General features: G+C 42.4%; 1 protein-coding gene across 5 annotated transcripts in view; it reads left to right on the forward strand.

Annotated features, from left to right (window-relative positions):
• Nucleotides 1-9,127, forward strand: part of LOC105448816 — a 166,691-nt gene extending 157,564 nt beyond the window's left edge. For 2 of the 5 annotated variants that reach the window (XM_011687610.1, XM_011687602.1), the window contains 4 exons: nt 2,510-2,800; nt 3,047-3,197; nt 3,421-3,622; nt 3,708-9,127. In XM_011687610.1, coding sequence (XP_011685912.1) covers nt 2,510-2,800; nt 3,047-3,197; nt 3,421-3,622; nt 3,708-6,041 — 2,978 coding nt within the window. In that variant the 3' untranslated portion in view covers nt 6,042-9,127. Of the gene's footprint in view, nt 1-6; nt 308-2,509; nt 2,801-3,046; nt 3,198-3,420; nt 3,623-3,707 lie in introns of those variants that run through there. The other 3 variants (XM_011687627.1, XM_011687636.1, XM_011687619.1) reach the window with 3 other exon arrangements.
• Nucleotides 9,128-26,333: the final 17,206 nt, after the last annotated feature.

Below are 26,333 nucleotides of genomic sequence, written 5' to 3' on the forward strand. Positions count from 1 at the left end.
CCCCCCCCTTACCGTTTCCACCGATGATGCAGCTACGGCTCGACAACGAACTGAACGAACCCCCTGTGACGACGTGTTTGTTTTGTCCACCGCCGGCCGCACGCTCGTCGCGTTTTCGCCAACACATTACTCGTCATCCACGGAAAAAAACTGTTGCTATCGCCCGAGGATTATTACGATTGTCACGTGACTGTCAATAAACTCGCAATCTTGAGTGCCCGAAACTTCACGACGGAGACAATGGCCATTGTGATGAGAATCCGAAATAATAGAGTGGTGTATCTGAACATACCCGGTAAGATATACGGTGAGATATTTTTATGAGGAAATTTAATTTTTTTTTTTTTTCTAATAAAAAAAATCCGGATCTCGTATGCGCGTGGATCAGTTCCGTTGAAAGCGTATGTCGTGTCGCACATATTGCCAACGTAACATTAACAACGCACACGTAATAATTTTTAGCGTCAAGTCTATTTTTAGAAAAATAGTTAACGTAAATTGAGCAAAGTACGAGCTAACGTCGAGTCGTTTGTAAGGCATTTTTCGAACACGCTGCACAATTTTTTTCCCAGTTTTTTTTTCCGCAAACGCGTAGATTGTTGTTATTGATGATCAAAGTTAATAACTGGCCCAATTTTAACCACGTACAATTATTACGCATTAAAAATCATCTGTGTGCGTCGTACTACATGTAATTTTGTGATCAAATTATCATCGATATCGCTCGGTATTGATGGAGATTGAAACTGCAACGGTGTAATTTCGTAAATATTGCTTAGATAATTATAGTATATACTCAATTTCATAAATATTGCTTAGAAAATTATGTACTCATGCGATTAAATGGATGAAAAAAACGAAATTCGGGCTAGATTTTATATAACGTGCAAACTTTGTCGTGAACATTAGATAAATGATTAAGTTAATAAAATTAATAGATCAAAGTGAATGATTGATCGTATTATAAAGCAAGTTATTACTAACGCAGTCGTTTCGAGATGTTCCTTTGTTTACTGATGACATTGTTCTACATCGAAATAAATAAATATTTTCTCGACCTTGTTATGAATCACTACGAGGTATTCAACAGGTCGCGTCTGCTTCTCGTGTTCACGTATCTTACTATCGTGCTTACGGTATTATAACGTTTCAAACAATTATTTTGCATGAAATCCCTACGTTTTTTTAATTCGTCGTGTGTACCTACGTACTTATAATAATGTTACGTACATAACTACATTGCTTATATCTTAAAAGATTATAAAAATATTATTAAAAGATTAATTTTCCATAACGGTGGCATGCAAGCATGAAAGCTAGGAATGAGCTAGTTATTTTTTAATAAAAATTACATCGGTATCGTTATTTTTAAGTAATTTTAATAGTTATTTTATAACTGATTATTTTAAATGATTATTTTAAAATTAATAGGTATCTGATTTTAATTACAATTGAAGCAAAATTTGAGTTTTTTTGGAAATATTAGATCTACAGAAAATTCGATATATATATATATAATACATTTTTTCAATAAATAATATTACATACCACAAGAAATATGCTGACAAGAAATATAATAATGGTCGTTAAATATAACTCATAGACTTATCGTATACAGGGTGTTCATAAAGTATCGGATCCCCCCTCTATCTCAGAAAATACTAACTGGATTTGTATTTAAAATTTTTTTATCCAATTAGTATTTTCTGAGATAAAGGGGGGGGGTTCGATACTTTATGAACATTCTGTATAAGTATATGTATAAATCTATGATGTAACCTTTTTTTTTACAGGACTGCGTTCGAAAACATCACCCGAGTGCTCCTGTGTGGATCGTTTTTATTCTTTTTGTTCATGTAATATTGAGTAACGATAAAGTAATACACGGAGATGTTTTCGAACACAGCCCAGGCTGATATCTCATCGTATGATAAATCTTTTGCAAACGTTGATTGGCTATACATGACAGTGAAATTTCTGAGTTGTTAGAAATTCTCATTCTTGTAGCCCCATTAAAGCTTTCGAACATTTGTCGTACGCAGTAGAGACAACAATATCAGAATACGGCTGAAATAACTGATTAACTGTCATTTTTATTAATCGGTTAATAGTTATAACAGTTACAATTTGATAACAGTTATTTAAGTAGCAGATACAAAAATATCGCCCATCCCTAATGAAAGCTTTTTGTGATTGTTCATTATAGTACATTTTACAAATCTTTTTTTTTTTTTAAATCACGTCAAGTTATTAAAAATTTAAATTTTGTCATTGAAGAGAGAAAAGATCAGAGAGAAAGCGGGTCGAAATGTTTTGAAGTCATTGTTCTTATCGTCAATAATAAACAATTCTCATATACGATTGTGAATCAAAACATTCGTTATTACGATAAATATTTATACATATATCATGGTTGACATCTGGTCTTCTTTTTGCAATCAAAACATTAAAATTATATGCAAAATTCAGAAAAATAGTTTAACGTGTCGATGATTTGTGATTTTTTCAGCACCGAAATTAAAAGGCAGACCGCGAAGAAAGCGTAAAAAGCGCAGCGCTTCGCCGGGTGAATCCTCGAACGAGAGCGAAGCCTCAGTGGCTTCGACGTCGAGGAGCTCGTCGGCGATCACCAGTACCAGCTTGGTGATACCCACGGTCGGGAGGCCGCCCTCGTCCGCGGTACGGCGGAGCGAGAGGAAGACCAGCGCGGAAGAAAAGAAGTTTATCACCGACGTGCAGAGTTTTATGAACTCTCGGGGTACGCCGGTCGGAAAGATGCCACTGCTGGGCTACAGGCAGAGTCAGTATCTTGTTATTCTCCTTCGGATTTCCTATCCGATGACCGATCTGCCACCGGAAGGGCAGACCGATTTCTTTAATTTTTCGAATTTCTATATCCGCGCAATTCCCGACAGCGATTTGGCTGCCAGACTGCAGAGAGCTAAGACACAGCAGGGTTTCCTTCTCGCAAAATCTAGACTCGCAATCGTCCCGTGTTCACGCGATCCCTATTCCCTAACGATTTTTTTCTCTTTTCTCTTCACAGTCGATCTGTTCCTGTTCTATACGAAAGTGCAAATGCTCGGTGGTTACGACTCCGTCAGCGCTGGCCGCCTTTGGAAGACCATCTACGATGATATCGGTGGTAACACGGGGTCCACTAGCGCGGCAACTATTACACGTAGACACTATGAAAGGTGAGGTATTTCAGCGCGAATTCTCATCACGATTATCTTTGAGCGTTAATATCTCTGTTACAGAAATCCAATTTTAATACTGGAAATCACTTATTTTGAGTATTAAAGCACCCAATTTAGTACTTTTAATACTCAAAATAAATAATTGATCGCTGCATTTCAGTATTGAATTTCTCTTATTCAAGTAGCATTCAAATTCTAATGAGATTTTTTTTTATTGCAGATTATTATTACCTTATGAAAGGTATCAGCGAGGTGAAGAGACAAAAGTGAGACTGAACCACGGACGACGTACCAAGAGTATGTCTGAGGATTCGGACATCAAGGAGGAACCGAGCGATTTGTATTTGTCAGAGACACCTCCACCTGTAGATGCAATTCCCGCGACTACACCGCCCTTACAACCAATAATGTCAGCGACAACGGTAAATGGCATTAATTTAATTGACATTGAAACCACCGTACGTACTTACCGAAGCTCAAATATTAACGTTACATCCTTTCTTACAGACCTTACTTTCGAGTGAAAAACCCAAAGCCGAAACCGGCAAGACGTCCTCGTTACGTAGCGTGCGAGTGAAGCCAGACCGCCTGAAATCCTTGAATACAATAATTGCCAATAACGCGACACCTTCCAGCCAGCAAGCTAGCCAACTGCCAAGCCCACCGCCATCCTCCAACACGTCTATCTCAACGCCCAACAGCACACCCTCCACAACGCCGACGAATGGTACCAGTAACAATCAGAGTGTCTTGGAGAGGCAGCTCAACAGTCCTTTGATATCTCAACAAGTTCCACCATCGTGTTCGCCACCAGGCTTGCCCGTGACTAGTGTAGCAACGAACGCGTCGACGGTTGTCACGCTAACGCCTCCGCCTGAGAAAGATATGAAGGAGATCAAGTTGGATCCCAAGCAGACAACTCTGCTGGCGCAGGGCAAGGAAAATATACCATTGTTCGGCGGCGAGAAATTCGCGGAGAAGACGATGGTGCCACCGGTATCGAGATCGCCCGAGGTGATCGACCTTGAAAACGAGAGCGACACGAGTCGAGACAAAATAATCATTCCCAGCTTCAAGAAACGCAAGCTCGAGATTTTGCGCGAAGGCGGTCTCGAGGTTACCGCCGTCGATCTGGAAGCACGGCCGAGTGTGATTCAAAGTAGTGTCATCATGTCGCCGCAGCAACAGCAGCAACAACTGCAGCAGCAGCAGCAGCAGCAGCATCATTCACCATCCTTGCCGGCTACAATGAAATCCAATGAAGAGAAGCAATCGTCGGTCTCGCCATATCCGCTTCCAGTCACGCCCAATTCCATTCCCAAGTTGATATCCGTCACCGTGACGCCCGACATAGGGCACATGCTACCGTCGCCGCAGGAGCATCACAATCATCCGCCGCGAGTGTCGGCGATTAAGCAATTACCGGCTCATCATAATAATAACAATATCAGCATGATGAACAATAACAACGTGGCGAACAGTCGGATAATAAATCTCGGTAGCTCGAACAACACCGCGCTGCTGCAGCTGTACGCAAACGCGAACGTCATGCCATCGACGATGTCTGCGCAGCAACAAAATCATCGTTTCGTTCCGCCAAATATTCCGAATGGCAGGTTACTGCCGCCGAAGGTGACGCAGTCGAGATCGATATTTGTGCACAATGAGAGGACGGTTTACGGAAATCCTAAGGATATTATTCTTACCTCTCCACCAAAATATCCTCCTCCGCATCAAGCACAGCAGCAACAGCAACAGCAACATCAACGCTCGCAACATTCGCAAATGTGCTCCAGCAACGACATTGGACACGGAGGAGGCGTTCTCGATTTAACGCAAAAGTCTAGCGAGAAACCGGCGTTCCCTAGGCCCAGTCTAGAAATAGTCAGAGTACCTGTAGTGCAGAGGCCTAATCCGTTGAATCTGGACGTGCGGAATTCGCCTGTGGCGAAGGACAAATTGCCGGACAGACCCGCCGTCGACTGTCCAAAGCGAATACCACCCTTCGGCTACCAAAGTGTAATCGACAGTCGGACTATTGCGTCGAACAACCTCGAGATTACGCTAGTGAATCCCAAGCACAAAAACAATCATCATCTCATACCACCTCACGTTCAAATACCGAGTCCACCTAATAAGAACAGTGCGATAGGAACGATAGGTAGTGCGCAAAGGAGGCAACAACAACAACCGCAGCAGCAGCAGCAGCAAATGAATGGAAAGTATACGGTGAGAAGCGAGCCGGTTTCGCCGTACACCCCGAGAAAGCCGAGTCATCCCATCATACCGAACATACCCAATTTGAATCATCTGAATCACAGTGGAAGTCCGTTTCCTAGAATGCAGGCAACGACATTGCAACAGCAGCAGCAACAGATGAGTATTGATAGGAGGAAAGCGGCTGCGGAGGCCGGCAGGGATAATCAACATCGTAGGATCAGCGAGGGCGAGAAGTCATCTTTGGCAGCGCAACAGCAGCAGCAACAGCATCAGGAATCCAGGCAGGGCGAGGCCGGGCGACGACACAGTTTGCCCAGCATACCATCGGGATTTGTGCCTACGGTGCCGCAAAACAATTCCGCCGCCTATCCGTTGCCGTCGCAACTGCCGCCGAACGCGTCCGGCAAGTTCCTACCAATTCTGGATCCCATGTACTACTCCGCGTTCTACAACCCTCTGTTCCCACCGCCGATTCCGCCCAGGGGCGCAGCTACTGCGTCGTTTTTACCGCCGGAATTTAGCGCGTATTACAAGGAATTGCTCGCTTCCTCGCAATCAAGACTGACGGGGATGGCGGGGCAGCCGCCGCATCAACAGCCGGCCGCCCCAACGTCTAAATAGACAATGGGATCTCAACATTTTAGGGTTTCCGGCATAGCGAAAGATGCTTTGACTACTAGAGAGACAAGGATCCGTCGGACTTCTTCGCTGTCGAAATGAATATATCGGCGAGTGAAGCGATATAATGATTAAGAGTGATGCGCGGTTCGTTCAAATTATCTATATTCAATTTATGTTGTTTTTCTTCGATTTAGAATAACGACAAGACGAAAAATTATTCACAGTGTTTGTTCGTGATAGAACAAATATGATAATCCTGTAGAGTCTCGCACAAAGAGTAAAATGAAATGTCGATCAGATTAATGTAGATTTTAGACGGCTATGTCTTTATTTGAAATTATTTAATTATTCACATCATACGTTCCGTTATAATTAATTATGAATGTTTCTGATGGATGATTACAGAAATATTCATAATGCGTCTGATGAGAGGTACAATATTATGTTGACTTTATTGCCCGCATAACATTTTGTTGTTTACTCGAGATCAGAGGTGCAGATTTAATATAATTAATATATAATAATTAATATATGTTATATCAAATAAATGCGGGCGCATTGCAAGTCTACTTCGAAACTAGATTCTCTAATTCGTCCAAGACTCTGGAGGATTATCAATATTAAGAAAAAGATCCTGTGATAAGAGTGCGACACAAAATGTATTGCTATTCAAGGAGACAGTCGATGGAATCCACAGAAAATCGTTATTTTTATATGTTTATTTTATATAAATTGTTTACGCGCGTTTTTTGAGTTTCCAATTGATGTTATAAGACAAAATATTCTGAATTGGAAGCTTGCTGCACTGTCTCTACCACGCTAGGAGCTTCCGAACGTTTCGTTCCCTGAGACTAATTATTTTTTTCTTTTCTTCATACATTCAAGTACGTATATTTCGAGTATTTCGTTATAATTAATTTCAAGCTCATCGTTTCTTTATTTTCGGTTTTCGTTTCGCAAGCGCATATACTTTAGATTTATTTTGAATGCACTATGTGATAAACCCGATGCAAAAAAAAGAACAATGGCGAACATTTAGCCGGCGGATCATCGGAATGTATAATTGTTTACTGTGTGTAACGGGGTAAATCTTATGTAGTAAACGCTCGCGAAAACCCTACTGTACTGTATAAGCTAGACAATTTTCATTATAATAAAAATAAAAACAAGAACTCGTACACTCGTACACAATCACGTACACCGCTCTGTAGTCACCTCTAACGATATAAGCGCACGCATGCAATGTTATAAGCAGCGACATGTATATAATGTATATAATCACGTAAATCATTAAGCTAGACAAATCCTACATTTATCTTTCAACATTACGTAAGGAAAGTTAAGTTTAGTAAGTGTACACAGGCTGTCTTGCTCGTGTGGCCAACGATTGTCGTATCGCTGTTTCCTTATTAACGAGGAACGAAAACGATATTTTTGCCGAACATTTCCGATGGTCTCTTTTTTCGCACGGAAGACATTTGTGACGATCTTTCTGTTCTCTAATGCCGCGTCGACGCGGGGGAGCGCGTAGCATGTGAGCTTTTTCGTTTTTCATATTGGTCTGTAAAAAAAAAGCAACGGAACTGTGCAATCGATTGTAATTGTCGCGCGATCGCTATCCAAACGTGATCGAACATCGCGGGCCACAATACTTTGAAAAACAGATTTAAAAAAAAATTATCGACGGTATATCCATGTTAAATGTAGACATATTGATAGAATTTGTTCGTTTTAGGATACTCTGATCAAAAAAAAATATTAATAAATATGAGAATAACGTTTAAAGCATTCGTAACCCTAAGACGTACAAGTGGAAGAAAGATCCGTTTCGGATCGTTCTGGCGAAAAAAAAGAAAATCAGATTTCTATATTGATGTCTTTCAAGAGTATGAATTGTTCACGTTTTTTCGGATGGTTCTTTCGTGATAACAAAAAAGGCGTTCCGGCGCTGATTGCGAGACCGCGGCTGATTAACAATAGCCTTCCAGTGGTATTCAACGAGTCGAGAGAGAAACGGGAATTATCGAATTATAGACAGGCGCGAGGGTCACAGGCACGAAAGACACGACAGCGCGCGAGAAACGGCTACCACTGTTGTTATTTTTGTAAGACCGCGGCTGACTTCCGGCGACCCGGGCGCGTCGCGACCAAACGGCCGTCGCGTCGCGTCGCTTTTTTCGACATGGTGCTATGCGACGAGAGAAATTCTATTGTAAGTCTTTTTCGAAAATTTTAAACGGGCGTTGTTGGGTACCAGTGGGATCTCTGGCGCGATCGCCCGAAAGAACTACATACACACAATCTTAAGATAGATCTTCACGTCCAAGTCTGATAAACGTATACAAGAAACAAGAAGTTAAAGGGACTCCACGGGTTCTAGCGTATGTATAAATTTAAGAGGAGAGGAGAATAATCGAGTGTACCGGATATCCGTTACGATTGCGATTCGCGGGTAATATCGCGGGGCCTCGTACAGCGGCGAGGAGGAGAGCGAAGAGGACGGCAAGGCGAACGTTGTCGAGTCTCCGCAGAGAGGGAAGGGCTTTTACGAGAATACGTGCCATAAAAGAAAAAAAAACTGATTAGATAGCGACTACGGAATCGAACGATGGCAAACGGTCGTTTGTACATGGCTTTTGACGAGCCCGTTAATAGTTCGAGAAACTAAAAGAAGGTAGACGCGAATCGAGAAGAAAAAAAAGAGAAAGGTGTATAATAATAACAATGTGCAAAGAATTCCACGTGGAAGATTTTATATGATTTTTCATTTATATTCTGTTACCGCGATTGTTTTGTAAATCTCGAGTCCTTTTTTTTAGCGCGCATGCGAGTGTACAGGATAAACGTGTCGATATGAGTGAGTGAGTGAGTCTCGCGGGAAGAATCTTAGAATGTTTCGAGAAGAGTCTACGATTGTTTTCGTTTTTTTTTTGCGAGTTTTCTCTTCATTTTTGTATACTTAGTAGAGCGATTTTAGCATAACCCTCGTTTTCCCACTTTAATAATAGTAATTATTATGATACAAATATTTTTTATTATATGGGCATTTCAGTTCCTAAGTTGGAAATAAAATATCTACTATAAAACGGGCTTTCTTATTGCGAATTGAACACGTACCAAGTGAGAGTGAGTCTGTCGTGTATATCTGCGATCGTAAGAACGCATTTTTCTCCTTACAATTAGATCTTTGCCAAAACACTATTAAAGACGGCAGATTTTTATTCCTAGAAAAGATTTACCAGCACCTGCTTCCTTTCTCCTCCCCTTCCCCTTCGATATTCGCAGGCGAAAATGAAGATCGGAGAATCGTAAATCGAATGTAAGGGGAAAGTGACGTAAACGGAAACTTCTAGGAAGCGTAAATTGAAACAGTAGAACGTAAAAGAAACGTTTCAAAAGATAAACGCCTTTGTTACGTCTCGCTGTTCCAATTTACGCTTCCTAGAAGTTTCTTTTACGCTTCACTTTTCCCTTACACTCGTTCCGACTTACATACGTTCCGATCTTTATTTTCGCCGGGGTAAGTATATATGTATATACGTTTATAGATTAATTATTTTCTGGAGTTCTCAAATTTCTTTCTACTTTCGGAGAGAAAACAATAATTTACAATTTTTCTTACTATAAATTTATAGTACAATAATTGAGAAGATACTGAAATTGAGAGATTTATTTGTATTATACATTGAGAAATACACTAATAATTTGAATATTTCTCGTAATACAGTCGAACCTCGATAACTCAAATCTCAAGGGAAAAGCTAAACTTTTTGAGTTATAGTTTTCGACTTACGGAGGCTTTGTACAAGAATTTATAATTTTCCGATTAAAATGGCTTTTAAAAGAAAAAAAATTCAATATTTGACAGTGAATTATTTATTGGATATAAATAATAAATGTAATCGTAAAACAAATACCAAGCTATTACTCATGGTTATACATTATAGCTACAACTTTGAATTATAGAGGCAGCGACAATTATAGAAGTTTGACTTATAGAGATGAACTTTGATTTGTAGGGATCTGGCTGCTTTAAATTCGAGTTGCAGAGGTAAAATATTACATCTAAATATCTGACAAATAATTCGAGTTGAGGTATATTTTATTTCTATTTATGGCGGTTTTCCGCAGTGGAGCGGAAAGGATCGAATGAACAAAATTTTCGTCTTATAGAGATTTTCGAGTTGTAGAGGTTTCAGTTATTGAGGTTTGACTAACAATAATATTTCTTTTTATTTATTTTAATTGTATCTCCATCTTATTGGCAATTCATACGTGCATGTTATTATTAGAATCGTGGATGCTAATTGCTCGCTATGCGCGAGACGGAACGTCGAAGCGAACGTGTGTTTCAGTGTCTCGCGGAGATCGCAGAGATCTCGCGGACGAGATTGGTAAGAAATTAAGATGCCAGAATGAAGTTTTACTCATGAGAAAGTATTATACGCGCTGTTCTCCGTGGGTAACGCTCTCGTCGTAATCGAGAGGCTGCTTCCCATTGGTCCGGCCGTCAGCGCGCGACGTTATGAACTCGGCGAAACGATGGAAAAAAACGAAAGGAAAAAGAACCGCGAAGCACTGCGGCGCGGAATGCACGCGGAGCATATGTGCCGCGAAATTTAAAATCTCTTTACGGCGGCCATAAACCGATAACCTGTTTAACCAGTCCGGCCGATGGCGGACTACGCGGACATTTTACCGTCGTGCAAAATCATTCCTATTCCGTTTTTTTTTACCGTCGTTTCCCTTTTCTCGTTTCTCTTTTTTTCTCCCCCCTGCTCCGGCGATCTTTGTTATCGTTACGGGATATCTCGAAGCATCAAGCGTTCACGAGCCTGTGCGATTTCACTGACAAATATATCACGGGATCGAGAGATGATCGCTTTTCGGTAACTACATCGAACGCTTTTAATCCTCCGTGCACAGGTATATGGGGTGTGAAATAGCAAAATTTAAACTGCTTAAATTTAGTTCGTAAGAAATAGTATTATTTTTGTTTTCTTGTTTTAAAAGATTAGAGTTTATTATTTTGTTTTATTCTTATATCTTAAGGAACAAGAATCGATGTTATGACAGTCGAAATTATTGTCGTATGAAATTAAGTAATTAAAGTGAAATAATAACATGGGATAGGTATATACATGAGATGGTACGGCATGTTGATTTTTTTCACCTGCACGGAGGATTAAGATCGTAAAGCGTTAGGTTTTCCGCGACGAACAATGTGCAGTCAGTCGGAGGTTTTTCGTTTCGCGACTGTCACTTGTCTCCTTACAGTCCGGACGGTTTTAATTATAATTGCTGATAGGGGTTACAGGTGAAGATCGAAGCTGGTGGTCCGCTTGACTTTACGAGCAATGCGCGAGATACGGATCTACTGCCCAGTGAAATGTCGCAGAGAACGCTGCGCGCCGCGGATGCGATGCGAGAGTGCATTCATGAACAGGTGCATATATTCACGGGCGTATCACTGCACATCATCTCTTGAAGAATTCGTTCGAGGCAGCTCAAAATTTAGAGAAATAGCTTATAATAAATAGATTATATTTCTTAATTTATGTCATAATAAAAAGACGTTCCATAACTGTCAGTCTTATATACAAGATATAATACATATAATCAAGAGGGAATAATAATTTTATAATTATAACAAAAATTGTAACAAAAAAACACGTCATAAATTTTAATTATTTTAACTTAATATTCATGTAGCGCTTAATATTTAATATTCAGCCACAGAAATGATTACAATAATAATTAATGATCAATGTGGAAACTAGTTTTGATATTTTTGTCATCTTCGATCTCATCGTAATTATTTTTATATTAATTGAGCAATTACGAACATTTTTATAAGTAACGATAAAGGAAAAAAAAGGCTAATGAAAGTCAAGCGCGGTATTTGGTGCGCAAATAATTCAGACAATCTTTAATAATACTTAAACAGAGGACGTTTCTCTCAGGTTCGAGCCATCTTCAGCAATACAAAATCATCTCATAATCAGATGATGTCTTCTTTCTCCGCACAAAAGACAAGGGTTATGGATTAAGTGTCAATCATGTTCGGTTAGTAGGTCGAATAATCTTAAAAATTAAGACCAAATGTGAAGAGAACGAAGTCAATAAAATGTATCGTGGAACGCAACATATTAATAAATAAATATAAATAAGAAAAATTTTTTTAAATCAAGAAACAGTCAAAGAATAAGAATATTAAAAACCGAGGGGATAACCACTCAGAAAATATATGTACACCTGGACTTCTGACTTCAAGACTTCACCGGACTTCACGGACTTTATCGGACTACACCGGAATTCATCGGACTTTATTGGACTTCGTCGAACTTCACTAGACTTTTATGGATATACGGTTGCCACTTTTCGGGTCTCTGTCTGGAAACATCGGCGAAATTTTTCAACAAATTTCCAAATAAATGTTAATGTTCGGACATTAAGGGCTTTTAAAGAACTCGATCAAAGTTGATGACTTTTTTTTTCAAATTGGACTATTTTTATCGGACTACGTCGGACTTCAACGGACTTCAGCGGAATACGTCGGACTTCAATGGACTTCAGAGGACTTTGCTGGACTTCATCGGACTTCAAGGAATTCAATGAAATTCAACGAAATTCTGACAGGTTGTACACCGGAATTCAAGAGTGGTTACCCCCTCGTTAAAAACTGTATAAATACAAATGTAAATTAGTTCAGAAAATTAAATGTTCTTAGTCACAGTCAGTATAAAAATGATATAAGAACGAGCAACTATGATTTTTATAAGATTTCTATTGTTTTTCGGCTAATTTTACTATCGAATCGACAAAAAGTCGGAAAACATACGGAAAGAACGATTTTGTTGAAAGATCTAAAAATTTTGCTAAAAACAGATCTGAAAATAATTTTTTGTTGAATCATCAAAATAATTTGTTGGAATATTAAAACTGATAAGCATTGCATAAAATGTTTTGATATTCTAGCAATCACTTTGACTTTCGCACAAAATTATTTTGATTATTGAACAAAAAATATTATCAGATCTGGATTCAGCAAAATTGTTCTTTCCTGCACAGTAGATACATGTACATATACCAAATGCTATACATATATACGATAAATTGGATAGAAATCTTATAGAAATATTCCACAATTATCCAATTAATACGAAAACGATTATGACGAAGTTAAATATCAATTAATACATTGATATATCGATTTGGCTAATCATTTTTAGCTTGGGCAGACACGAATATATGCAAAGTACCTATATGACACAACTTGCCTCATCTAAGCTTAATTTTTATTAATTAACTTTGAACCGTTTGTGGCAATTGTGAGCGAAGAGCGAGTAAAATGGCACCCTCCCATCGTAAGACAGATTAAATGCCAGGTAAAACAAGCCATCTCTCTCTCTCTCTCTCTCTCTCTTGTATTGACTTCCGGCTTGCTAGGATGGTCTTTATTATTTAGAATTAGGCGATTAAAGTACACGAACGCGCACGCGAGTGTCGATCCTCGCACAGACGCACGCGTGCACGCCGAGCTATGATTCGGACGATAGGAGCAAAATTGTGTTTACCTCTCCATACTCTCCGATGACAATCGGCAAACACACGCGGCCGCTGTAGTATTGTCGCGCATCACCGCATGCCAAACTGCCCCTATATAGAAAGTACACTGCGGGATCGCATGCAGATAGATCCGCATTCGCCAATCGGGAATTCGCTGGAGCACATCCGCGGATCTCCTTCGGTCGTCGTCATCGTCGTCGTCGTCGTCGTCGAGATGACGGCGAGTCCCGAGCGGGGAACGGCTTTAATTTCTTCGTCGATACCATCGAGGACCGAACTTGCGCGGATGACTCGATAGCGAGCGAGCTTGGATGGTCGCCGATTGTGAGCGACGTCGCGCGCGGAAAAGTTATTTACGTAACTGCGCGCGCTCAAGACACGCACGATCGGTCGGCCTCGTGATTATTAACCCCAAGAGCCCGAGAGTGCCCATCAAACTATACGACGTAAATTTTTTCACGCTTAAAAAGGATTAACGACGTGGAATTATGCGAGGACGCATTCTTATGCCGGCATTCGCGCGTATGCCGCGATGCAAGTTTTTGCGACTTTCTCTCTCTCTCTCTCTCTCTCTCTCCTCTCTTTCTCTCTCTCCGCGTGAGCGCACGCGGAAAAGACGCGGATGTGTAACAGTCGAGCGTTTAATCGCCCCGGAGGAAAATAAAACGATTGCGCGCGAGTCGAAATCGAAAATAACGAGCGAAGTTACGTTATAGAGGAAAGCGGCGTACAAGCATGGAAAAACAGGTAGCCACGTTTCAAATGCAAATACCGAAAGCTAAAAGCGATCGTTGAGTTTATTCTCTAAGCGGAACACTAAAACCGAAGCGAACGTCGTATGGTGCAAGTTTAACTCGAAAAGATAGTGGCGCTTGGCTCTCACCGAGCCAAGTAACGAGTCGGATAAACGAACGTGTCCCTCGATATTCTTCCGCACATTATGATGTCATGCAGTCTATGTAATCTTTATTTTCTACTTGTGTAATCGGGATTTGCGATAAAGCGATAGCGTCCGTCGAATATGTATCCGACGCATATTGGATATATCTCTCGCTGGGTCTCCCACTTTTGTACTCGATGCAACATGCATAAATCGAATATTAGAACGGCATCGGTTGACTGCCGAGGGAAAAAAGATAGCGACGGCCACTGATCGCGATCACCGGTACGACGCGGCCGGAAAGAAATGGCGCGCGCCGCAATGAATTGTCGTCCATGAATTGCAACATTCACGTCGATGCTTTTTCGCCGATCGTTTTTTTGCGACGCGTGCGTTTTTCCCGTGCTTACAAGGTGCGTCGGGGATGTAACGCGTTATACCATGCGTTGTAACTTCGCAATCGTGACGGTGACAAATGACAGACATGATATGATGCATGAAAAGAACGATTTTGTTGAAAGGTCTAAAAATTTTGCTGAATACAGATTTAAAAATTAATTCTTGTTGAATCATCCAAAAATTTTGTTGGAATGTTAAAAATGATAAGCATTTTGCTATAAAACATTTTAATATTCCATAGCAATTATTTTGACTTTCCCACAAAATTATTTTGATTATTGAACAAAAATTATTTTCAGCGATCTGGATCCAGCAAAATTGTTCTTTCCGTGTACGCGTAACTAAAGCTATCGTCATTCATAATGTTATGTCGGTATGAATGACTATAATGTTATGACATTATGAATTTGAACTGAACGCATCTTTGCAAACTTTGTTTGCCTCGGTGACAAAAAATTTCTTTGGTGCATGGAAAGAATGACTTTGTTAGAAGATCTAAAAATTTTGCTAGATACAGATCTGAAAATAATTCTTCTGTTAAATCTATAGTCTTAAACTGAATCTTATTTAAGTCGCTACTGCTCCTACTTAATAATTATTTTTTACCAAAACAATGGAGTTAAATAATTTAAAACAGTTCAAATTTAACCCAAATTTGGTTAAATTCTATTGTTTTATTTAAAAATATATAGTGTTTTAGTTAAAAATAATTATTTATTAAGTAAGAGCAGTGGCGACTTAAATAAGGTTCAATTTGACACAATAGATTTGACAGTGTTGTTGGACCATTAAAATAATTTTGTTTAAAAAGTTAAAAGTGATAAGCATTTTTAACTTTCCAACAAAATCATTTTGATATTCTAGCAATCAGTTTAACTTTCCAACAATTATTTTGATTGTCCAACAAAAATTATTTTTAGATCTGTATCCAGCAAAATTGTTCTTTCCGTGTATCGCCGGAATATAAGAGATTGCAACCAATGTCCATTTCTATCAAGTTAATTTTAAAATTTAATCTTGATTTAACTTACTCTTTACCTTTTTCTAATTCTTAAAACTATGGTAAAAATAAAGAGTAAGTTAAACCGAGATTAAAATTAATCTACATTGATAAAAACAGACATAAGCTGCTTATTTCTTAGATATTTTCATCCTTAAGAAAAACCATAGTGCCGACGTAGAAAATAGTTATTTTAAAAAGAATTTCGATATTCAATCAAATGTCATACGAAATTAAAACGGGTGACGGCAAATGCATTCAAAGTGGTATCGACAGATGTCGTTAGGTGGTCGTACGCGTGTGAAGATAAAATAGGAATAAAAACCGAAAAGAAGAGATCGCAAAACGCTCAAAAAAACGGTAACACGATATCGTTAGGAGCAAAGAAAGCTCGCTAATTAATTGAACAGTTTGCTACAGAATGACGTGAATTTTTATAACAAAAAATTATTGACGAATCATTTATTGAAATACTCGTGACGAAGCGTCGGGGTGTCAGTGACCGTTTCTCGTTTGCGGTAATGCTATCGACAGGGACCATATAAAATACGGGGATATCGATTGAAGGACGTCAGGCGAAAGGTGTCACGTGGACAGAGATGCAGGTTTCTTAACCGCCGTGAAATGACGAGTCTTCGAATCTCATACGAAATTGGTGACTGCGCGCGAAGCAGTCTTCTTCCGCCCGGTTCTCATGAGCACTTCACCCGCCAGACAATAGTTTACCGTATCGACCTATTCCCCACTCCTCCTTCTACCTCCTCCTTCTCCTTTTTCTTCTCCCCCGCTCTCTCTCTCTCTCTCTCTCTCTCTCTCTCTTTCTCTCTCTGCCGTGCTTGTTCACATCTACTTCCAAGTGCCACTCCGCTCAGCCAACCACGAACCTGCTTCTTCTGGTCTTCCCTTCGTGCCTTTCCACGAATTCAACTTGCTTCTGTGTATCGTGAACTCCGAAGCTTCCGAGTTCAGTTAGGAATAGCTGTGAGCTGCTCTGGGATTGAGAGATTTTTTCTTATTTTCGTGTAATAATTGCATTCCCACGAATCTTATGTACAGAGCGTAAAAAATGCATTACATGATTGTATTAATATCGTCACTTTCATGAAATCTACAATTCGCTTTTTCATTGAAAATATTTTGGCCGGAAAGAAAGTCCGACTTTATACAACCGGAATTATTATGAAATAATGACTAAATCGAATTTAACTTAAAATACAAATATATTTCATCATATTTATTGTCGTAAATCTTCTCGCATCATTATTTTTATATACTTATTGATTTGAACCTTGGTACATATCGAGATAACGTTGTTCAGGCTCGAGAGCCGTTTCCGCACCTCGCCAGCGCGTGGCCGACAGTTCCCGAAGGTCGAGATTTGTTCCAAAGTTTGTATGAATGAAACTTATCCTAATATCTCTGAACGGCGTGCGGTTTTCTTCGGCCATTCCGCTGGTAGGATAGCGGCCACGAGAGGCGGCCCGACATGCGGCAAAGTCGACGGAGAGAATACGGGCGCGAGCACGTGTGCGAGCTCGCGAGAGAGAGAATTCGCGAGGATCGACCGGCGGCGCCGCGTCGCACCGCGTATCGCCCCTTCGAGCAGGGTCACTGGAACGTTGCTTGTGTACGAACTGTCTGCAACTGTCATTCACCTTGCGGTACACACCACGTATGTGTGTGTGTGTATGTGTATGTGTACCCGGGGATATATTCCTGTTCGTCCCTTATCCACGTGTATGCATGTGTATGTGTGACAAAACGCGAGAGATAAGGGACGCGGATGAAGAACCGGGGAAACTTTTCGTGCTGGTGAGATTTTTATCGGCTGCATGGAACACGCGCGATATGAATACCAAAAGGAACCGCTTCTCGATCCGAGAGATCACGCATAGGCCTTTTCGAACCGATGCGCGAAGCCGCGAACTATTCGCTGCATGTACCAATATATGTATTAAAATAACGTTTCGAAATGATTTGAATCATAGACTCATTCCTATAATCCCTAAGCCGGTATTCATAGTCAATTCTTATATTTAAGATTGATTAAGTACAGTTAAAATATTACAAGCTACGAAGTCGTAATAGCATCTTAAGATATTATTTGAGACAGTTTTGAAATAAGAACCGACCATGAATATCAGTCCTAGTAGCACAATTCATTGGCGATTATTTAAACATTGGCATGCATGGGGATATACATACATATATTGAGCCAATATTGCTCCAATAAATTGTGCTACTGGAGGTATAATAGTTCGAACATTTTTGCACATGGTAAGAATGATTTTGCTGAAAGATCTAAAATTTTATTGGATACAGATCTGAAAATAAAATTTTGTTGGACCATCAAGATAATTATATTGAAAATTGAAATACAATGAACAATGCTGCAAAAAATTTTGATATTCTAATAACTAATTTGAGTTTCCAACGTAACTAGTTTGACGGTCTAACAAAATTACTTCCAGAACAGATCTAACTAAATTTTATAATCTTTCAGCAAAATCGTTCTTTCCATTTATTCTTAACAACATACGGCCTATACATAGTAGAAGATAAGTAACAGACGACAATATAGTCAGATTTTCTTACTCTTATATGAAGTAATAATTATACAGTTGACGAGGAGGAGAAGAGTAGCAATCTTTTCTTGTGTGATGGAGAGAGCAGCAGACCAATTATCTTTGTCTTTCAATGTTGTCTTCAGCCATATATGAACGCATAGTCTATTATACATATGAATCTATAATTCGAACAAAGCTCGAGATAAGTCGCTGGTTGTTATAGCATATCGATTATATCGCGACAAGAAGTAGCAAGAGGACAATTCTGATTGCTGCTTCATAACGACAGAAAGTCTCTGGTGCATCGCACCAGGGACAGACAGATATGTATGTTTTCAGCTTTGCTATTTCTTTCTTTTCCACGAAGGTAAACAAAGTTCTAGTTTAAACCGCCGATCGATAATGTTTATCGAAACTAGGTGCAAGCCTATAGTACCCCGGCTAAGAAGGCTTAGTCTTTTGCGGCAAGCAATTCGTTATATATTGAGAAAGCCGCATTAAGAGCCGTCTGCATAAATTATTCGCGTAATTCCCATATGTGATCCGCTTGCGCAAAAGATCGTTCTCGCAATAAATAAATAAGCGGACGGGGAAATCTCGTCGTCGAAAGCTTGTCGATGTCGGCGTATCGCGTATAGTGTCACTCTCTGACTATACGATTGCCTTATCGCGACTCGTAATCGTCGAAGTCGAGGGGGACGGCTGACGCATCGACCGTCGCCGGAGGCGAACTTCCCTCCGTCTCCGAGACCGAGACATATAAAAGGCGATCGTGCTGACCCCGAATCACGGGTTATCGAGTCGCGCCTCCACGCGCGACTGGCGGCGGCGCCTAGTCGGCAGACATACGCATTCGAGATGCTGCTGCGCCTCGCGCCCCGGCGACGATTTGGTGCGTGCGTGTGGACGTGACGAAAAGTAAAACCGGCCCATCGCTTATTCGTGCTATATTTCCAAAGCGGCCTTGAATCCGCGGCGAGATCAGATGCGATATCGGTGGCCAATAAAACGGAAGCTGCACGCTATCGTGAAGACGAGACACATCGATTGATTATACTTTCTTCGATCTTTGTGGATTCTCTATCTACTGACAAGACTTCGTTTTCCTATAGCACTTATAATTAACGTACTACCCCATCACGACTACTCCGTTATTTTCATAATTATTCTGATCGTCTATAAATATTTCTAATATTGGCCGCTTTACGATTCTTTTTATTTTCCTATAATAAATGAATTTAGAAAATATCCGTTAAAGCAAATAAATGGTTTTAAGGGGTGAAATTACCCTTTACATTGGGTTATATTGTAAGAGAAAAAACTAATCGGGCCGATCGAGATTCAAAATTCAGAATCCTTTATTCTCACTTCCAGCACTTAGAATGCTATCTCACGACACTTCACTATTCTTATAATTATGCCAATCTCTTGTCAATACCTAATCAATCTTATATTCCTATAATGTAATGCAATTTTTCGCTTCTTTTATTATCTAAACTTATTTAATATATCAAAAAATGTTTGATACAAAATTTTTATAATAAAATTACCTCTACTTATATCCACATCAATAATATTAAAGAAAATTCCTTTTAAATAATTATTTTTTAAAAATATTATTAACATAGATAAAAATAAAGATAATTTTATTGTAAAACTTTTGTATAAAACATTTTTTATATCTTAAATAATTTTTACGATATAACGAAAAAAACTAAAAATCACTTTCCATACAAGGGATAGTTTCATCCTTTAAAATTATTAATTTGCTTCAACTGATATTTTCTAAATTCATTTATTTACGTAATCTTATGTATGTACATAAGTTTCATTAAAATCAGAGAGATTGACATTTCGCGACATTTTCCTTGTAGATCCTTTGCCTCATTGAATTGTAATAATTTCTTAATAAATATCAGATTGTTATATAATTCGCAATAGAGTTCTAAACACAGCGAATGGCAATGTTTTTTAATACTTGCTTTTTTCGTAAATGTAATTCTTCACTTGAGAGTGCATTTATCTTGTTTACGAATGATTATAAAAATTATGACGTAATGTCTTATAATTATACCTTAGCGACGTAACTTTTGCGTGGTAATTTCTCCGAATTTCCCAGGCAGTGAGGTAGGTCGGTGTAATCTTCCGTAAAGCGCCGTGTGTTTCTAAGGACTCGTGGAAGGAGCAAGGAACCATAACAGCGTGACAGAGTAGTACCTCGACGTGACATACGCAAACGTGTGCATGCACACACACACACACACATAAAGCGCAGGAAAAAGAACACGTTTCTTATATGGCAATTCCTGCATTTTTCGATAATTTTACTCACGAGCGGGTGGACTAAATCTTTCAAGAGAAGCTGCAACATTAAGTTTCCGCAATTTAATATGAAAGCACTCGAGTGCGTTGCCATCGGAATCTTATGAAGCTTTTCTTCATCATAATAAAATCTCACCAAGTAGATTATTGAATACGTAGAATTTTCTCGAGAAAGATTCTAAATACAGCTTTCATTTAAAATATGAAAAAAATTTTACAATTTTATAAGTGTAATCCTAAAACAGTTAGATCGATCTGGTTATTTCTATAAAATACTTGTATGCCCATTCGATATTTCGAATCCTTTTATTACGACGAGCCGCTGATGTGTTATCGTTCTTATATTTTTTTTTCGAGAAGAGAAATACTTTCTTGTAAAATAATATCGGTGTTATCTTGGTTGCAACCTTGTAAATTTTTGGAGCGAGCTTCATAGCGTTGCATCACCGTTTGATAGAATGACGTGCCGTCCAGCCGCCATAACTTCCGCGACTGGTCGACCCCCGCTGTTGACGTTCCTGGGACATCGGGGGTAGGAAGCAAGAGAGCGCGAGCGAGCGAAAGAGCGGAGAGGAGCCGCGTGGAGGAGGAGAAAAACGAGGAGGAGGAAAACGAGGAGGAGCAGGAGGAGGAGGAGGAGGAGAAGGAGGAGGAGGGCGACGGGCAGGGTGAACCCCTTATTGATTTTTAGGGTGACACTGTCAACCGGCGGCGAGTGTCGAGTCCCCCGCGACGGGCGACTTTCAAACGACAGCAAGCGAGGAGAAAAAAATATGCCGGCCGGCGACGGCGCGTTATTGCACGCTCGCGTATAAGAGAAAAGTCCTTCGATCTCCGATCGTGTGGCAGGCAGGCAGGTTTGCAACACCCCGTCGACGACGCCGCGTGTCGGTTAGCCGTCAACAACGACGACGATAACGACGCTAAACCGTCTGCCTTAGTTGGTACGCGCGCCGGGCGAGGCCGTGCGACGTTTTTTCGCCGCGCGTCGTGGCGGTTGGTGGCGGCGGTGGTGGCAGCGGCGGCAACGGTGACGGTGGCGGCGGCGGCGGCAGCGGCGACGGCGGCGACGGCGACGCCGACGGGAGGAAAGAGTAACCGCGGCGCAGTTCCGTTGCGGTCGGGGGTGCAGCTCTCTCTCGGCGCGCAGGGCCGTACACGTTTCGTGGGAGCCGCTCCACGTGGGGCAAGCTTTCGGCCGCCTCTCGCGATCGCACGCGTTCGTCTTTGACGTCTTTGTCGCGCGGCACGGAAATATATACATATATACATATATATATATATATATCTTTGTACACTCCTATCTGTCGGGGGGTGGTTGCCACCTTGGAAACGCGAGGGGAACACTACACGGGGGTGCGAGTTCCCGCGAGCGAACGGCGACGGCGAGTCCGTAGTAGTGATCGTCGCTGCCCTTTCTCTATCTCTTTCATGCCATCTTTCTCTTTCTTTCCTTCCTTCTCTCTCTCTCTTTCTCTCTCACTTTCTCGCTCTCTGGTTCCTTTTTTATTTCTTCTATTCCCACCCCGCGTTTTTCCGCTCTCCCGGCTTCGAGGTAGGCGTCGCGCTGGCGGACGCAAGTGACGCACGAGTTGCACGGGGAAAACGTGGCTTCTCGGAGAAACGCGGATACGACGGTAAACGCGCGACGGCTCGCAACGATCGCGGTTGTGGGATCGTTTTACGAGAATATACGGTGTGATCGGTATAGAAAGGGTGTACGCCTCGAATCGGCACGCGTGGGATTGTAATTACGGAATGCTGGAACGATCTTACGCGCTGCGTGCCCGAAGTGAAGTGCGCGAGGAAAGAATCGCCACTGGATGGAAGCGAATCGTTAATCCACCACGAATTCGCGCGACAAGCCTCTCCGGAAACCCGTCGCGATTTATGACGTGCGTCATGTAACATTCTCCGTGCTCTTCGCAAATTTGGATGCGTAACAACATATCGCTGTCACGCACATACACGGCATACGTCGCTCGCATGCAACAGGCGACACGCGCGCGTTGCCAAAGTTTCCTCTTGATTAATCGATCGAAAATTACAGCGTCGAAGTGGTACGTGCAATCGTTTCTCGCAGGACCACCACCAAACTCCAGAGTCGTCGTATCCGCACGCGAGTCTACGCCTCGACTCGCGCGCGAAACCTAGCCGCGCGCACATCCGCTCCTTCCTACCCTCGGGAAAAATAATTCATTGAGCGACGGTAAGAAGGGAGGCGCGTTATCGCGCGCACTCTGCACGAGGAGGCGAACGACATCGTGAAAAGGGCAACCGCCGAACGAACGTTATATAGCCGCGAAATTACGCGAAGCGCGCGGCGCACACGAGAGTGACAATCGATAGACCAGCGTGAGCGCGAGGTGTGTATAGCGGCGTGTAGCGAGCGACCTCGACGGCGATCGACGTTTTAGCGACAGTTTGGAGAAAAAGGAAAAACAAAAACCGTGGATGAAGGTGCGAGCTTTCGACGCAACGGTTAATGTACGTCGGCGACCGCGAGCGAGCCGATCAGCGAGACGCACGCTTGTCGCGCGACGCCTGGCGGTGACGTGAGCCGGCGCGGCGCGTCGCCATTCGCGCACATTCGCGTGAGACCAGCGGCGAGGTGGTCGCGCGAGAAACAACAAACCACGCGGCCGGTGAAGAAGGGGTAGACGGCGAGCGGAAGAGCAGACTACTCCGGGGGAGGAGGAGTGCGTGCGTGCGTTCGGTGCGTGCGTCGCGTCGCGTCATGAAGACGCGGCGCGGGTGTGTACGCGACGAGGCTTCTTCGATCCTCGCGGCCCCTGACTTTTCATCACGACCATCGCTCATGCGGATAATCGGCGAGCGAAGGGAAATAGCGGAGAAATGGCAACCCTCTACGGTGTCCGCGCGTGGAATAGCAATTATCGTCTGCGGCCGAAGAAGAAATCCAGTTGACACTCGGGCGTGAGTGGCGACACCGAGAAGCGGGGGGACGGAGACGCCGGGGAGGAAGGGAGGAGGCGAAAGAGAGAGAAGGAACGAGGAAGAGGGAGAAAGGGTGAGAAGGAGGGTGGAGAACACGTGGTTCGCGAGGGAGCAGTTTACAGGAAGGCGAGCGTGGTGGTGTGGTGCGTGCGTGGCTTAGTTACGCTCCTGGCGCACGTGCGTATGTGCACATCCGCGAGCGAGCGCCTCCGCGGTGGCACGTGTGAGTGACAGAAGTCAGTGAGCGTTGATAAGTAACGGTAGTCGAGTCGCGGTGGCTGTAGTGTATATACGCGCAACGACCGCGAATCTTCTCGCGACCGTTCGCGATTCTGTGGAGTGTGCACATCTCGACTTCGCTCCAAGATCCCTGGTGACGTGCAAATCTCGCGACCTATCGCGAGAATCTCGAAATTTTGAATCGCGAACGAGCGAGATCCGCGGGAATTCTCGTTTCTTTTTGACAAGCGCGGCGAAGTTAGCCGAGAGTGTCGCCCTCGCGGTTTCGCGCTGTCGCCGCGCCAAGTCAGGTTACGTCCCTGACCGCGCGGTGAAGTTCGTCTGTTGACTCCGGTGGTGTTGATTCGCGCTCCGTCCGACTCGCGCTCTCTTCGTCTCCCCCCGCTCGTTCAACCCCCGTGTGCTCTTCTTCCTCTCTTTCTCTCTCTCTTTCTCTCTCTGTCTCTCTTCGTCGGACGGGTGAGAGAGTGCGCGCGCGCGCGCGGGCGGGCGCACTCGCGAGGTCGCTTGTGTTTGGAACGTCGTGAACTTTTCTGCAATGTGACGACGCGGGGGATGAATGGTTACTAGCGTCATGTCGCAGCAGTGCACGCGCCTAGGAGCGGGTGCGCGGCCGGAGTACGTATGAACACCGGCCGAGCCGAGGCGTCGACACGAGTGCTCGGCGACACGCACGCACGGCCAGCGCGGAGCGACGACCGTTGGAAAAATGCCGGCGACGCGACCGCCGCACGACGACGACGACGACAGGCCCTTGTTGTTGTTGCTGCTGCTGCTGCCGTTGTTGTTTCACCGAGACGAGGTCGCGACCGCGCGCGGTACGCCGCGACGAACGATCGACGCGGTCGCGGACTCCTGAAGCGTGCGCGGCGGTGTTGAGTGTGCCTTCGCCAGCGAGCCGGCCGGACGTCTCTGTGCGTCTCGTCTACTGGTGCGTGTTACTGGTTTAGGTTAGGTGTGCCGGCACATAACCTTAAAGCACAAAAGCGGCACGGAGTCAGGATTTCTGACGCGCGCTTACCGTCCTGGAGTTATATCATTCGCGAGAAACGATCGGCAATTAGTTCGTGCGCTCTCGTACAAGTTCGTGTTTTTCGGATTTCTACGCAGTGGATGATCGGCGAGGTGGAATGAGCTGGGTGACCGCAGGACAATGAAGGCCAATGGGACAAACAATGGTGATTTTCTTTTACATATGTTATGTCCGAGAGTGCGCGATTACGTATTTTCGATTCTGTCTCTACTCTGAAAGAGAGTGTGCAAAATTGTGTGATTGTGCTCATACGTTGGATTGTTTACACAAAAGATGAATCTCCTCTTCGATGCTCTTGTAATAGTCAAAAACATGAAACACAAGAATCTTTATTGTTTATACAAAATTTGTTTGTACACTAGCATTACATGAGATGCTTTTGATCACTTTTTCTGTCATGAATACGAAATGAACAAATAGGATAGCTTTGTGCATAATTGGATCATCTACTGTAAACGCGACAATTTAATTTATTCTTCTATGTTTACGTCAATCAGTGATTAAATCAATTTATTTATTAATGATGTTGAACATGTATTACGCACCAATCTACATATACTCTATGATTGGAGGTGTGTTATTTATATTATATACAACAATCAATATTTTATGTGTATAAAACAGTCTTCTTTCTCTTTTTGTACAATATACATATTTTTTCTATCTTTCTGTTTTAATTTTTTTTAAATTATTTTTTATTATATTTGTATTGAGTTATTACAGATACATTGTGAAATTAATATAAAGAACATAAGGCTGAGCGATACAATTGTTGAGCATAGTACAGTTCTAAACGAAACAAGATGTGAATCCGATCTTCCGAGATTTACATTTGATAACCTTGATGGTAGTGAGTCGGCATTGCACAATGATGAATTAGGATTACCAAACTTGAATCTCGAAAACTTATTACCTTATTCTATATCACTTCATCCTACTATTTATCGTACATATTGCCAATAACTTATAATTACATTGTAAATTTCCTTACAGGCTGTAGCCGCCTAAACACGCCATTGGCAGCCACCACCACGCTGGAGGATCCCGGTACACCAGCCTCCTGGAAGGGCCCGCCGCCCGGTTCGGAGGCATCACCCTTTACGCCCAATTCCGTCGGCCAGGGTGGTGGTCCTGGCTCGGGTCCCTACAACAGCACAGGCGGTCCACCCAGTAATGCGGGCTTCCAAGGGCCGAGTCCATTTCCCGGCAGCGCCGGCAGTCCAGCCGGGGCACCGCCGTATCAGGGCCCGCCGCCGGGCTCGGCGACGCCGCAGTACACCGCCTCTCCCGCGCCGAGCGGCTCCTCGACGCCCGGTCCCGGACC

This window comes from Wasmannia auropunctata, unplaced genomic scaffold (genome assembly GCF_000956235.1).
Source record: "Wasmannia auropunctata unplaced genomic scaffold, wasmannia.A_1.0 LD336111.1, whole genome shotgun sequence".
NCBI classification, from domain to species: Eukaryota; Metazoa; Arthropoda; class Insecta; order Hymenoptera; family Formicidae; genus Wasmannia; species Wasmannia auropunctata.